The sequence below is a fragment of the Leuciscus leuciscus genome (assembly GCF_965113295.1).
Source record: "Leuciscus leuciscus genome assembly, chromosome: 10".
NCBI lineage: Eukaryota > Metazoa > Chordata > Actinopteri > Cypriniformes > Leuciscidae > Leuciscus > Leuciscus leuciscus.
Window position 1 is genome coordinate 8324960 of NC_138734.1, and position 16439 is coordinate 8341398.

General features: G+C 37.7%; 1 protein-coding gene across 2 annotated transcripts; it reads left to right on the forward strand.

Moving 5' to 3' along the window:
• The first annotated feature begins 121 nt into the window (after positions 1–121).
• Positions 122–15505, forward strand: treh (trehalase (brush-border membrane glycoprotein)). 2 transcript variants are annotated; one of them, XM_082182983.1, is made up of 15 exons: positions 122–260; positions 678–778; positions 873–1020; positions 1309–1396; positions 1676–1776; positions 1883–1975; positions 2291–2407; positions 3554–3676; positions 4546–4595; positions 6517–6717; positions 8208–8425; positions 8884–8995; positions 11060–11172; positions 13965–14018; positions 14446–15505. In XM_082182983.1, exons 1-15 carry the CDS (start codon positions 184–186, stop codon positions 14581–14583), a joined length of 1734 nt encoding a protein of 577 aa, XP_082039109.1. In that variant the 5' UTR covers positions 122–183; the 3' UTR covers positions 14584–15505. The 2 variants fall into 2 exon arrangements, with proteins under 2 accessions (XP_082039109.1, XP_082039110.1); XM_082182984.1 differs by having other exon boundaries at positions 179–260; positions 682–778.
• The last annotated feature ends 934 nt before the right edge of the window (positions 15506–16439 follow it).

Genomic DNA, 16439 nt, shown 5'->3' on the forward strand with positions numbered 1-16439 from the left:
ACTAATATCTGATATATGATACAGACTAGGCGTATTATGCTCTGTAAATGATTAATCACAATAGTATGATTGTAAACTGACCTATAATGCCCTAATCATTGATAAACCGAGCCCAGAGCATTAAAACTCAGGCTTCATCTTACTGACTGTTCATTACTACTGACTCTAATTTAGCTTTCTAAGATGCACTGCTTAATTGTGGCGATCTTTTCATCCATACTTTTCTCTTCCGGCGACATGCTTCTGGCACCTTGTGACAGGTTAGTTCCCATAACCATCTTCTTGATCAAGGTTTCATTGCTGGAATCTGAACAGCTTTTGTGAATTATCCAATGAGATGACTTGCATTAAATATTAAGCCGAATATATTAGTGATTGATGTGTGCACGTAAACGCTTACGTTTGTCTTTTTGTTCCATGGGTTATGTGAAATGATTTGTGGTTTTCCTTATGAAGACTTCCAGCCACCAAATGGTATTCTCATTATGGCTGAACTTCGAGTCCATGACAAAGCATGTGGAGTGTTGAATGCCGAGAAGCTGAGCTTTGAACCTTTATTAAAGAAGAGCAGTAAATAATGTTATTGATCTTGGTTTTTATGAGCTTAACCTGTGAGTGCCAGACAAACTACTCTTTACTCTTGTGCATCAGTTGCCTGACATGTTTGTTGCCACCAGTCAGATCTTTTGCACAGGAGAAGTCCTGCGACAGGTCCAGATGGCTAAACTGTTTGATGATGACAAGTACTTTGTAGATATGAAGTTGACTACAACTCCTGGTGAGTCAAACACGTTGGATTTGTTCTGATGCTCATCAGAAAAGCTCTAGGCCTGATTTCTTGTGCCCTCTGCTATTCCCCTGCTTACCCACAGAGGTCGTTGTGGAGGCTTTTGCAAATCTGACCTCAGGGTTCCCAAACCAGACCGTCCCATCCACAGAGCTACAGAAGTTCCTGCAAACATACTTTGAAGAGCCGGGTAAGGAGTTTGAGCAGTGGACTCCTCCAGACTGGCATTCAAAGTAAGAACATTTTTTGTGTGGACAATGAGTGGTCTTGATGCAACAGAATAGTATTTCACCTGAAAATCATAATTCTGTCATTAACTCACCCTCATGTCATTCCAGTCTATGATTTTCTTGGAACACAAAAGGAGGAATTTTGCACGGTTTGAAAGCTCAAGTCAACATTCACTTAAAGTATATGGAAAGAGCTACCAGGACATTCTGCAAAATTGCTCTTTTGTGTTCCACTGGAGAAAGGCATGTGAGGAAAAAGGCATCCATTTAAATTTGAATGTTGTTCCACAGACCAAAATTCTTATCCAGGGTGTCTGACTCAAAATATCGCAGTTGGGCTGAAGAACTGCACGGTTTGTGGAAGTCCCTTGGTCGAAAGGTAAATGTTGGTTTTCAACTGTACAGCTGAAAAAATAAAATAAAAATAATGGTGTAAAACCAATTTACACAGAAATTGCTAGTAAATTTTACAAATTAATTACAAAGAAATGTCAGATAACACTGAATTAAGCATGAAATTTGAGTAGAAAGGCCAATAATATTGATCATCTTTATTGATAAACGTCCCCAAAAATTTTTTTTTTACAGTGTATGTACTTTTATACAGTGACTTTGTACTGCTAATATTTGTCTTATTACTGTATACGTGGCTGTGCAGATCTGTGATGATGTCAGAGACCATCCAGAGCTGTACTCGCAGATTTACACCCCACACCCAGTCGTCGTGCCCGGTGGCCGCTTTAGGGAACTCTATTACTGGTTAGTCTCTCTCTTTACCAAATACATACACACATGTATTTGCAGAATAATTAGTGGTACTTGCTAATGCCAGTATCACTGTTATTGCTCATACATTGCTCTTCAGGGACTCATATTGGGTATTAAACGGCCTCCTTATGTCTGAGATGACCGAGACCGCTCGAGGAATGATTCTGAACTTCGCGTTCCTTGTGGAAAGGTGCACTCTCACACACATAGATGTACTGCAGCTCTAAATTGCATTTTAACAGTTTTTAAGTCTATTAAATGCTGTGAAAAACACTTCACACACCAGTTTTATTGTTTCAAAACAGTACCACTAAATATTTCACTTCAAATTTTCACTCATTATTCATCCTCACATCGTAATCATTATGCTGTTTTTTTCCACCCCCTAAATGTTTTTGGTTGAACTAAATATTGCCTCAGTTTGTGAAATTTAATTGAGCAATTAAATTAAAATTGTAGTAATATAATGAATTTGATTAAATATTACCCCTTCACTCCCATTTAGATACGGCATTGTCCCAAACGGTGGTCGAGTTTATTACGAGCGGCGCAGTCAGCCTCCCTTCCTTCCCATAATGGTGGAGAGCTTCTATGAGGTCACCAAAGACAAAGACTTCCTCGGGTAATCTTTCCTACTAAATTGCCTTCCTGCAGGGTTGTTGAATATTGAGGTGTTGCGCTCAAGCGCTCTGAACAACACCTCTGCACTGCATGAGCTCTGTGTGTGTGTGTGTGCAGAGCCGATCCTGACCTCCCTGGGGCCCTAAGCAAAATTCTGTTTAGGGGCCCTCATACCTGACCCGTGAGCCATGAACCATTTGCCATTGCCACACAGTCACACCTGACACCCCAGTGTTCCCACTACAATCCCTCCTTTAACTATAGTGAAAATGTAATTCCTGATATCAGAAGACATTGTTACAAGTAAAAAGTTCATTCTTAATATCAAGAATTCACATTTTAAATAGTACAAATTTAATTATTGATATCAAAAATGCATAATTATCCTGTGAATGAATAAAAGCTAAAATGGCGCCATAGCATGTCACTGTGTTTTAAATGATAAAAGTAATTCTTGATACTCTTGATTCTTGATGGTTATTATTTACTGAGGGATGTGCATCCATATTGACCAGAATCTCCAGCCAATCAACATTTTAAATTCAATGGAGCCTATCAATAGTCAATGTCAATACATTGCTTTCCATATTGCATTTGGGCAGAGTTGTAACTAAACCTTGACTGAGCGACTAGATAATCATCGTCTTGTTTTAAAACTATAATGAGGAGTGCCATCACGCCCATATTGTACTGGTCCCAACTCACAACAGATGTTTCTGCTGGAAAGTGTGCGTTTCATTTCATGCACGTGCATATGATATGATCGCATGTTAACGCGCGGTTATCTTTTCCGAGCTGCAGTTTATAAACAAACACCGTTGTCCTTTGTCGTTTATTAAACATAATAATTCAACTCACATCAACTTAACTTTAGCCTACTGTTCTTTGCTGACATCGAAATTTGAGAGGAGAGCACACAAGTCTACCTGATAACTGTTCCTGCAATGAACTCTTATGGTGTTTTTTTCTCTCTCTTTTCGTGACCAGAAGGATAGTTCCGCTTCATTTTCTCATCGATATAGTAAACATTGATTGACGCGCTTTGACACGAGGGGGAGGCGGGGCCTTGAGTAATTTGCGGGGCCCTACGCACTTTGCGTAGTGTGCGTATAGGGCTGATCGGCTCTGTGTGTGTGTGTTTGTTTAGGCAGGTTTTGCCAGCACTGGAAAGAGAGTACAGCTTTTGGATGCAGAATCGCTCTCATGTTGTGGCTATAAATGGACTGACCCACATCCTGAATCAATATAATGTACCGGTGGACAGACCCAGGTGAGACCATGCATTAAAACTCAAGGTCACCCCTAAAGCTAAATGAAAAATAAGAACATATTTTGCATAAAGAAATAATGGACCAATTTGGTTATTTAGCCATTATTATATAAAATTATCATTACAGCAATGCATTTTTTTGTATTTATGATTATATGGGTGATTTGTAATCTGTCAGTCCCACTACTTTGTTGTGATAGATAGATAGATAGATAGATAGATAGATAGATAGATAGATAGATAGATAGATCAAGTTTTTACTTTTATGTTTTCTGTTTTAATTTTTTAAAGGTTTAGTAATTTCATTGTATGTTTTTCTAAACCTTTTTATTAGTTTTTATTTATTTTTGTTTTAAAAAAAATAAAAAGCATACATATGCTTAAAAACAGTTAAAAAAAATAAAAACACAATGAAAAGCTTTAACTTTTATTTTATTCTATTTTTTAGTGGTATTGAGATACCATTATAGTTTAATAATACTTTAATTGTAATTTTTTCTGTTTTAATTTTATTTTTAAAGTAAAAAAAAAAGTTTTTTATTAGTTTTTTTTTTTTTAAATGTCTATATATTTTTTATTTTATTTTTAGGTTTATTTTAGAGCATCATGTTAAACTAAAAGAACGAAAAATTTGAAGTTATGAAAATGATTTTATGGTTTTAGTTAACCATAACCCTGCATAAAACATTAACACAATATTTTGTACGGTTGTTTACTAAATCAGCTAAATCATAACAACATACCCCACTTCTCATTGCAGTAATGAAAAAAATCTAATAATCTTTATTACAATATTGAGAATCACAGTAATAAAGTAAAACATCTGGATGCATTACAGTGCTTACATATAAATCTGTGACTATTTGCAGGCCTGAGTCCTACAGTGATGATGTTGAACTGGCTGAGGGGCTGTCCACAGGTAGGAATCCAGGGGCTTGATTCAGGAATCATCATTCAAGTTCATTCTCCACCATTTTCACCCACTAATAATTAGATGCCTACATGCACCACAAGATAAACATTAAAAGGGGTCATATTAAAGGAATGGTTCACCCCCAAATGAAAATGTCATTTACTCATCTTCATGTTGTCCTCATGAGTTTCTTTCTTCTGTTGAACACAAAAGTAGATATTTTAAAGAATGTTGGGAACCAGGTAGTCAATGGCTGCCATCAACTGTCTGGTTACCAACATTCTTTAAAATATCTACTTTTGTGTTCAACAGAAGATAGAAACTTGGTTACACTGTAACTACGTCACCTAAAAATAAATATTACTTAAAGGACAAGTTCGGTATTTTACACTTAAAGCCCTGTTTTCAGATCGTTTCTGATGAAATACAATGGTTAAGATTGAAATTTGGACACATGCTGCTGGCCCGAGAATTTTCAGTTTCTGTGGTAGCACCCCCCCACCTCCACAATGGTTGCATAGGTGCACTGGAACAATCCTTCCTAAAACGCATTAAACTTTCGTTTACAAAGACGTGAAACTCACCGAGTGGTCAGGGGTGTTCACTGATATGCTCACACAAAAATCGCTGCAAAAGATGCTTTCCAACAGGTTTTATCGTAGTTTTTCATCCAATACAAGTCAATGGAGTTGGACAAAAACTAGGATAAAACCTGTTGGAAAGCATCTTTTGCAGTGATTTTTGTGTTAGTACTGGTAGTAAAATGTAGAAACGTGTAACTACGTCACCTTAAAATAGTGTTACCGGAGACTCGTACAGATTTGAAACAAAATGAGGGAGAGTAGATGAGACACAATTATAATTTTTTTGGTGTGTGTGTACTATCCACTATCAAAGGGCCCCTATTATGCTTTTTCAGATATGATCTTTCATGTAGTGTGTAATATAGCTGTTTGTGAATGTAAAGGTCTGCAATTTCGAGTTGTCTCGCAAAAAAAAAAAAATCAATTTAGAATAATTGCCTGAAATGTCGTCAGCACTGTAGCCTGCTCAAAAAGTTGATAAATGTCACTAAATGACGTCGTGCTCCAGTTGTCGGCATCTGTTTTCTCTCCTAATCCAAGCTCACATACTGTAATTTAATATAATATTGCTGAATATCCAATAAAGCTGTTCTCATTTACATATTTTGGCATACAACGGAATGTTATTGATTTAGTGACTGACTACATGTTAACCAGCAGTCCAAAAAGTTGCTAGATTTGTCGCTAGGCACTTTCTTTTCCAAGTCGCAGAAGGGGTCTGAAAAATCGCTAAATCTAGCAATGAAGTGCTAAGTTGGCAACACTGGTAATTCCAGTCATCCTACACAAACCTATGTAGGTTTGTAACAAATCTGCATAATGCCAGCCTATGGTCTTCATTGGCTGACCGCAAACAGCATCTTCCTTGACCCGCTCTCAAACACTCTAGTTGTAGTTGAGGCCTGGAAGAGTCTGTTCTTGTTGCTGACTTGTCGAGAAGACGCTGTTTTCTGTGCTGCAAAAGTAAATCCATTTTGCATGCACTTCCAAAGGATAAGGACTCTGGCTAGAATTGATAAGCTCCTGAGGAAGATCAGGAGCTGAAATTCATATATAGTAATGGGAGTTTAATTTGCGCCATGCGGTATAAGCGGTAGTCCAGTCACAACACACTGGCCCACCTGACCAATCAGAGCAGAGTAGGCTCACAGAAAGGAGGGGTTTGTAGAGACTGAATCTTTGATTGAACCATTTCAGAATCTGTGAGAAAATAGGTGATGCTGCCATGTATATTATGAGAAAATGAAAGGAACCTTTAAAATAGCATAATAGGGGCACTTTAAAAGGGATCTCCCTTCTTGTGTGTGTTTGTGCATGAATATGAATATGCTTGTGTATTACAGAGGCTCAGAAGAGACTTTGGATGGAACTGACATCTGGAGCAGAGTCAGGCTGGGATTTCTCCTCTCGCTGGTATATAGACAGCACAGGCAGAAACAATGGCACCCTGAGAGACACACAGACCAGCTCAATCCTTCCTGCTGACCTCAATGCCATTATGTGCCGCAATGAGCGTCTGCTGGCCTCCTTCCACAGGATTCTGGGTAAAAGAGTAAAAACACACTTATTTCTATGTATACACACTCCTGATTTGAATAAATATACATATTCATAAATATTCTTTAGTAAAATGTAAGCGTCCAGCCGAACCAGTGGCCTAAAAATTAGCACACAGTCTCTATGGTTTTCAAATGGATGATGCTAGTTGGATGAAACTAATTTCCTTATTTCATTTCTTCTCTCTATCATTTAATGACCTATCTTTACTGTATCATAAATAACAAATGAATATAATAATAATACATTTCCAAAATTTTAAGCTGAAATTCGATAATCTTTGTCAGAAAATCATATCCAAAATGACACATTTTTTTTCCCCTTTGTGAAGCTCTATATCAGTCTGAATTTTGAATAAACAATTTAATTACCTGAAGCATTCACTCTTTTAAACCCATAATGAACTCTTCTTATTACATCTTCCTTTTATTCCTGCAAATTGTCATCTTGGTATTCTTTTTATTTTAATTTATAAAACTTTTAATAAATCAATTATAATTAGTAATAACACAAATTCATAGAATGGTAATGAATAATTGATCATTGTAATTAATAATTAACAACTTAAATGGAAAGCGTTTTATCTTTTTAATAAGGTCATATTATTAATTAAGAACATGGAGGAAATTATACTTTGATTGATGGTTCAAATATTCATTTATCACCTGTAGTTAACGAATCCATCTAATAACTTCATATAATTTAATTTAGTAACTTCATTGGGCAACTGCTTTAAGGATGGACGATGGTCTTCTCTAAGCACTGAAATTAGATATGTATTTATTTAATAATACATATATATATTTTTTTATCTACATTAAAGAGCTCACACATTAAGTGTATAAATGAGGTCCACTGTATATGCAAATAACAATGTGTATATGCATTTGTGTTAACAGGTGTGGTAAAACTACTGTTTAAAAGTTTTAGGTTAAGATTGTTTAATGTTTTTAAAATAAGTTGTTCATGCCCTGATCATATTTGATAAAAAATACAGTGATACAAAAATATTGTGAAATATTACAATTTGCTATAACCGTTTTCAATTATAATGTATCAAAATACAAAGCTGAATTTTCAGCATTATTACTCCAGGCTTCTGGGTCACATGATTCTTCAGGGTCACATGATCCTTCAGAAATTATTCTGGTATGCTAGTTTACTGCAAGATTTTTTTATTATTGATAATGAAACAGTTGTGCTGCATGCATATATTTCTTGAAACCTTTGACATTGAAATTTCAAAAGAACTACATTTATTTGAAATGGAAATATTTTGTAACAATTTATACTGTCATAGTATAAATGTCTTTCATGAAAAGAAAATGTACTGACCCCAAACGTTGAACGGTAGTGTATATTTTATAAAATTGTTTAGTTTAGGTAACACGGTAAGGCAGCAGTGTATGAACACTGTGCTTTGTGTGTTTCATTAAAAGCCCTCTGGGATTTTTTTCTGACGTCTTGTTTCCTGCAGGTAATGAAGAGAAGGCAGCGGAATATGATAAGGCACGTTCTGCTAGAATCAAAGCGGTTGAAAGTCTACTGTGGGATGCAGAGAGAGGAGCCTGGTTTGATTTCAGCCTGCTGAACGAGACCCGGCACCTGTCCTTCTACCCATCCAACCTGGCACCTCTCTGGGCACAATGTTACTCGAAGCCGGAGATGGCCGAACAGGCCGTGCAGTATCTGAGAGTGAGCCTATCACATTACAAACCTTTCTGTCAGTTATTGACCCTTCAGAGTGGGTGATACATAGACACATAGACTGTATCCAACACATGCAATGTTTCCTTCCTGCAGACAAGCTCCAGATTTCTCACTGTCTGACCTAATGCTGCTTTCATTAGCACCTTCCATGCACACTCACAGTCACTTAAAATGGTACTGTCTTTATATATTATGTATTCCCTCTTGAGAAACACCTCTGTTCGCTTCCCAGTTTGTTCCCTATTGATTTATAAAATATCTCAAATAAGAAAAAAGTATTTTTAAATTTCACAGGAAGAAGTGAGACCTCAAACAGTGAGGTTGCAATTCCCATCTTGTTACTGAAGCAAACTCCATGCTCAACAGCAGATGGCACTCTTTGCACAATATTTCACAAACCTTCTCTTAAACCGTTCTCTCTCTTTTTCTCTTTCTTTGTTTAGGCTAGTGGAGGACTGGACTATCCTAACGGGGTTCCCGCCTCTCTTAGTGATAGTGGGCAGCAGTGGGACATGCCCAACGCCTGGCCTCCGCTTCAACACATGATTATAGAAGGTATAGACCTTATGCGCCAGAGAAACAAGGGCACAGCCATCTTTAGAATATTGTCTTAGAAATAATATACAGAGCAACCACAAAAACGGAAGTTCAATGGCATTGCTGTCCAGGAGTATTTAGCTTTTGAAGTGGATTTACTTAATGTAAAGTTTACGAAAGTTATCATGAGGATTGTAATGTTTAAAGCAGATTTCTTTACAAATGTCAGTAGACCGGGAAGATTTAAAACGAGCCGTTCATTCATAAATACGCAAGATCGCTGTGAAAATACAGACCGGAAGACAAGACAACGAGCGCAGCGCTGAAAAGGGGCGGAGCTACATAAGGTTTATATGGTCGCTTAATCTTGTTTTTTGTGACTTTAAAGTCAACATGAAATCAAAGTCAGTCAAGTCATATGTATTTGAATAGTGTTTTTCTTAATACACATTGTTTCAGAGCAGCTTTACAGAAAATCACAATGTTAATGTATATAATATCTACAGTCACATGTTAAAACTGGGCGATAATATAGTTTTCATTTTGAAACAATTGCAACAATTAAAGCAATCAAGAGGTTAATATATAATGTATAGAAAATATCTGCCTAAACAAGTATACTGTATGAATGCGTATAAAGTTGTACATATTTATACATCCAATTTTACATAAAGAGCTCGGCTATATAATGGTTACGTTTTGACAAAAAAAGTTAGTGCTTCAACTTAAACTTGTTTGTTTATTGCCAAGGCAACATTTTCATTCAGTGTAAGTTTTTCTAAATATATTTTATTTCAGCTTTATTTCAATTAACAAATGTTTTTGGTAGCACTTTATTGTATAGCCCTGTTCCCCATGTATATACTATGTTCTTTTTATAGTTATTACAATAACTGGGTAATAACCAGGAACTAACCCTGAACCTTCCCCTAATCCTATCCTTAACCCACCTTATATTACCCAGTACTTTCTTGGGGTTATTATTGTTTACTAAAACTATTACAAATATGGTTGCACTTTATTTTAGACTATGGACACTTACATGTACTTACCTAATTTACACTCACATAAAGCAATTTATACTATTTGGCACTGTATGTAACTTAAATGGACCCTATTTACTTTCTAAATACATGTTCTTGGTTTTATTGCACATGATTCACCCTTCTAAGAAAGTGCAGGATATTCGTTAATGTTGACCGGTAGCCAATACTTCTATAGGTCATTGTTTATTATATTTTACTTTGGACATAAAGTGGTAAATCAACACTGTATGCCATTACAATTGCAGTTTTCCTCTTATTTTTATGGGGGTTTTTTTGGGGTGCACTTTATTTCGAAGGTCCACTTTATTCCCGGGACATATTGTATGATTTTGAGCTGTCCCAGATGAAAGATGACCAATTGTGGCGATTTCTGTGGTCGTGGCTCCTAAACTGTGGTCCTACGTCATACAGCCAATAAAAATGCAATATGAAATGGCGTATTGATCAACGTGACATGGATAAAGACACAATAAGGAAGTTATTGCCAGGAACAGGATTGGGCACCAGAACAGTTTTTACAGTTTTTATGTAGTTTGTTCATAGTTTTTGAGGACGACGCCATGTAATGCAAATTTTTGGCATCTACCGAATTTGGCTTGCTTCTATCAAGTGGCAGATGAAGATCTGCGTTTTTCTCACTGAAAATCCTGGGAACCAAATGGTTGGGAGAGAACATCCTTGAAAAATGTGTGATCCTGTAGAAAATAACAGTTTGGTTCTCTTCCAACTCCTGACAGCAGTGTACTGTTTATCCAAATGCACGGCGCAGGCTGTAATGCATCAGCATCAAACACACATTTTGCACATCAGCCACTTCAGCTATAACTTGAAGCAGTGTGTTTGAAGAATCTTCAGTCTGTTCAATATGTGAACTAAATCACATTTTTCCCTTCAAAATTCAATTTGCCTGCTGTCATATCTTGTCTGTGAGTTTTGGAAGTGACTATTAAGATGTGATTAATGATTCTCAGTAGTTGGTGAATTTGCCATTTAAATGACCCACCCACTTGTCACCCCATCCATCATGTCTTTGCAGGTCTCTCTGGGCTCGATTCAGCCCACGCTAAAGAGCTCGCCTTCAGTTTGGCCCAACGGTGGATCCAGACCAACTGGCGGGCGTACATCAAATATGAGGCCATGTTTGAGAAGGTTAAGTCCACTAAAATTCACTCTGGGCTGTCTCCAAAATCACCCCCTATATTCTTATATAGTGCAGTATTTGAGGGAACAAACAACCATTTGTAGTGGTGTTTAAAACCAGCTATTGAGAGCATTCATTCGATCCCAGAATGCACCACAGTAATGATTGTCCATCTGATGAACGCTCAACTGCTAGCTCCTAGAGAATACACATGCACTGATGAATTGTTAATTCCTGCATCTCACCAGAAAATACAGTCCGCAGGGCATTCAGTGCCCAAATTTGCTTCATTTTCATTCACTCATTCAGTGGACTATATTAGTGGAGTAATGTAGGTAATAATGAAATTACATATTTTGGAATAGGTGCCGATTTCAGATAGTCGTGACAGGTCACTTCACATTATCTTTTTCAAGATGGCGCCTGTGTGTTTGGCTTGCCATCTGTTGCTCTCGTGGTTTCTTCTCTGCTTGTTTGCTGTGTCTGTAACCTGCTGTACGCGTCTAGTCTATGCCAATCAAGCTCTCCTAGACATCCTCTCCTCTGTTGTGGATCATTCACGAACTCTCACACCACTATCGTGGACTGCCCCTTCTACAAATCGCACGAGCCACTCCGAACGGTCATCTTGCATGATATCCGCCGGTGGCCGCTCAACACCTCACGGAGAAAACGAGGAACCTGCGGAGGATACGTGGCGAAACTCAAGGCTTATTTACGAGCTGGCATTTCGTTTCGGTACAGCTCTGCTGCCTGGCGCCCACTAGATGCGGTTTACCGGCGGCTCCGTCCTGTTTTTCCCCTACACCATAAGTCCTGTCGCTCGGGCTGACTTCACAGTGTTGGCCTCTGCTCCCGGCGGCAAGGAGTTAATCACGGAAATCTGCGCTCATTGAGAAAAGCGTCTTCATCTCGCGTTACTATTCCTCCACCTAAGATGGCATTAATAAATGCCCGCTCTGTGGTGAATAAGACCTTTTTATTAAATGACTTCTACTCTTCACATAACTTGGATTTTATGTTCATCACAGAATCCTGGATAAAGGTTGGTGATTTAACTCCCCTCTCAGAACTGGTTCCAGCGAACTGTACGTTTTTTAACTCTCCTTGTCCGAATGGACACGGGGGTGGGATTATAACAATTTTAAATAACTCTCTCCTCACGCTGCTGGCTTGTCCCTGTAACGGTTTCCCCCAGTTTTGAAGCTCAGCTTCTCCACCTAGACTGGAATGGTCCTGTCTGTCTAGGGGTGATATACCACCCTCCACATTCTACTAAGGATTTTATACAGCAATTTACTGACCTTATCGGCAATATTGCCACAAACTATGATCGCTTCCTACTGGTGGGCGATTTTAATATTCATGTTTGCTGTTTTAATTCCTTGTCTGACAGAAAGTTTAGAGTAAAGATTGGGTAATTTCTCCATTTACCATTTACCATCTTGACCTGTGGTCTTCCACAGGGCTCTATTTTGGCTCCTTCTCTATTTTCTCTATACATGCTACCTCTGGGCACTATTTTAATGCTATTTGAGTCATGGCGTATCCTTTCATTTTTACGCAGACGACACTCAAATTTATATTCCAATCAAGAGAAACAACCCTACAACGATGAATTCTCTTCTGCGATTCTTAGAGGAGGTTAAAGCATGGCTAGCCCAAAATGTCCTCTTCCTAAATGAAGACAAGACTGAGGTCATTATTTTCAGCCCAAATGAAAACTCTGTGTGTAAGTCCAGAGTTAGTCTATCTGCTCTTAAATCCCCAGGGGTGTGGAACTTCCGTTAAGATCTCATCCGTTATCAGTTCCAGTTTTTACCAACTTTGTCTGTTGGCTAAAATCAAAGGCTTTCTCACCCCGAAAACTCTGGAAATGGCTGTTCATGCATTTATAACATCTCTGCTAGATTACTGCAATTCCTTATATTGCGGTATATCAAGTCTTCAGTTTGTCCAAAATGCAGCGGCCAGACTTCTACATAAGGGTCGCAAATATGACCACATCTCTCATATTCTCAAATCTCTACACTGGCTGCCAGTTCGACAGAGATCTCTTAAATCTCTTCATAACTTAGTTCCTGCCTATCTCTCATCCTTACACTCCTTCCAGAAGCCTAAGATCCAACGACCAGGCTCTGCTGGTAGTCCCTCGCGTTAGACTCGGGAGAGGAGAGCGTGCATTTGCGGTGGCAGGGCCACGACTCTGGAACACCCTGCCTCTTGAGATTAGAAGGGCCCCTACTCTGTCTGTTTTCAAGTCTGTTAAAAACCTACCTGTTTTCTTTTGTATATTGATCTCTTCTTATGGTTGCTTCTGTTGGTTGGTTCTAATGGAGTTTGATACTGTTTTTAATGTATTTGAGTCTGACACTGCTTTGTCACTCCGGTTTTAAGGTAAAGCTTTGCTGCTCTTATTTGTGTGTTGTGTTGTTATGCAGCAAGATCACGCAAAAGTTGTCAGTTGCCAAAGCCATTATAGAAATTCGCTATTCACCATCAGCCCCGATTCATTTATTTCACAAGTGAAAGTGTGGAATAACAAGTGAGCAATATTCAGCTGATCAGCATGACGCTCAATGTAAAATTCCATTCTGAACAGCCATTATTTCCTGCTAATGATGCACACAAATGACACATCTTTAAATGGATCTAAAAATGTTAAATATTAATGGAAATGCTGCTTTCTTAAATGTTGATTGTAAATTAATACGTTATGACTTGGTGTTCACTTAACTTCCTCGCTCTCACTCTCTCTCTTTTTCTCTGCAATTCTCTTCACCCCATGTTCTTGTTACAGTACAATGTCAACGGTGATGGAAAGCCCGGAGGAGGTGGCGAGTATGAAGTTCAGGTATTAATGGCCTGTTCATATTTACATATTCAAATTCATAAATCTGCTACCGAGCTGGGCACAGCGCTTCGGAGACATTTTAATCTCTGGAGGAATTAGGGGTAAATTAGAGTTCTTCAGACGAGCAGAACCATTCTTGAAATGTAGAATCTCATTTTTTTTTTTCAAGACCCTGAGGACCAATAGAGTGTCTAGAGAAAAAATGGCAAATTAATAGAAGCTCAGATCATCAAATTCCAAGTTCATAGAATACATTTCATAAGATGTATCATGGAAAGTCTTTATATCAGACTTTATACTTTATATCAGTATTTCAATTGCTGAAACCCTAACCTTATTAAAATTTGACGAATATCTGGTCCCACACGATTTGTGCAAAGAAATGTGACTGATAATCCAAACTCTCACTCTTGTTCCTTTGGCATAGTTGGGATTTGGATGGACCAATGGGATTGCTCTGCAGCTGCTGGACCAGTATGGTGATAGGCTGAGCTCTGGAGGCTGTGTCTTGAATGCCAGCATTCTGATTGGACTCATCTATCCCATCTTAAAATCTCTGTTCTGATTCTGATCAATGATATCTGGAGGCTGGAGCAGAGGAAACATGAGAAAATCCCATATCTCTATTCAACAGTTGAAGCTGAAATGATTCAATCGATGTCATTCTGTCTGACTTGCTTGCTTTTTTGGGCTCCTGCTGTGTCTTTTGTCTTTAATTTACAGAATCAATTCATCATACTGTACCTGTTGTTGTTAGAAAGAGAAAACTACATGGGTCAATCTCACATATTTCTTTCTTTCAGCGAAATAAGGCATTATATTGTACTTAAACGTGCACTGAGTCATTTTTCTCTTTCACAAAGAAAATAATAGTATGGTAACATTTTATAATAATGTTCCATTTGTTAACATTAGACTAATAAATGTTTTGGAATTAACTTTCACTGACATTATTAAAAGCAAAAGTTGTATGTTAATATTATTTAATGTACCTGAGCTGACATTAACTAACAATGACCAGTTGTATTTTTATTAACTAACATTTTCAAAAAATAAATAAAAACTATATCAAATAGATTTTTGTTAGTTAATTTTATTTAATGCATTAATGGTAACTGAGATCTTACTATAGTGTTACTAACAGTTTTCTAATTTGTTTTTAATTGTTCACTCACATGAAGAATTCATGTTTTCATGAGATTTACCCTGAAGTAAATGCAATGAACCAGTCTGGAAGGATTTGATATGAACATGCAGATGATAATCTAGATCTGGAAAATAGTAGATACAATGTTATATTTCAGGTTCATTGTCTTAGGCAGTAATTAATGTCTATGCAGTGGCAGGATCAGAAGATTATCGTCATGACTAAAACTAAGCTGACAGTACAAATGGTAATTTGCTCTAATCCAATTAAAAGGCTTATTGCGGAACTTTGCACATGCTGTGTACGAGTAATATGATCATTAAAAGTGCTACTGTCTGAAGGTGGGTGTACTAGTTTGATCTACATTATGAGGACACAAAGTCCTCCTTATATTGTAGTGTGTATTCAGGTTTCAGGCCATGTCCCCTACATTATGAGGATGTCCTTGTAATTCAAAATGCTAAATAAAAATGCTACACGATTTTTTTTTAAATTAAGAATGTAAAAAAGCAGAAAGTTAACTGTGATGGGTAAGTTTAGAGGTAGGGTTAGGGGCTAGAAAATATAATTAGCGCAGTATAAAAACCATTACACTCATGGAATGTCCTCATAATAATGATAGGTTTACCAACTTGTGTGTTTGTGTTCACATTTGCTTTCACTTTTATTCTCTGAGCTTTATAGTTACCACCTTCTTCTAAGTAGTTTGTGAAGGTCACACAGAACAAATCTGAAGAATGGCCGATAAGCATTTCCCAGAAGGCCAGAAGAAAGAGCGAGCTAAGATGAAGTGATTGTGATTCTGCAGGTATAGCTCATCGTCATACCAGCGGGAACACAATGATGGCTGAAGTGTTTTCATTTATCTCATTACATATTTATTCTTGCTGAATTGAAATTGCACAAAAAGTTCGATAACCATTTTCAAATGAGCTGCCTGCTAGGTTGGCGGTCTGCGTAATTGTATGCCAGTCACAATTTAAAAAGACAATACCACAATCTCAATATGTCTAAATGTACTGAATAAAAAAGATAGATGGATAGATAGATTGAGTGAGTTCAGTAAAGAGGGAGATTAAGGAAGTGGTTGTGAAACGTATGATGGAAAATCTGATCTTGCCAGAGGAGGGCGAGCTAGAAGGTGTTTCAAACCCAAAACCCAGTTCGGTGGGTGAGGGAGCGGCGCAGACAAAAACCAGAGGAACCATTCAGCATAGATTCCGATGAGCTGCCATCTCCACGAGACCCATTGTTGAAGGAACTTGAGTTGGAAC

Bases quoted from the DNA above. Each gene is read 5' to 3' on its own strand.
- treh (XM_082182983.1), top strand. From the start codon at position 184: ATGCACTGCTTAATTGTGGCGATCTTTTCATCCATACTTTTCTCTTCC. The intron at 3,677-4,545 runs GTGAGACCATGC...GACTATTTGCAG, and splicing joins GTACCGGTGGACAGACCCAG to GCCTGAGTCCTACAGTGATG. The intron at 8,996-11,059 runs GTATAGACCTTA...ATGTCTTTGCAG, and splicing joins TCAACACATGATTATAGAAG to GTCTCTCTGGGCTCGATTCA.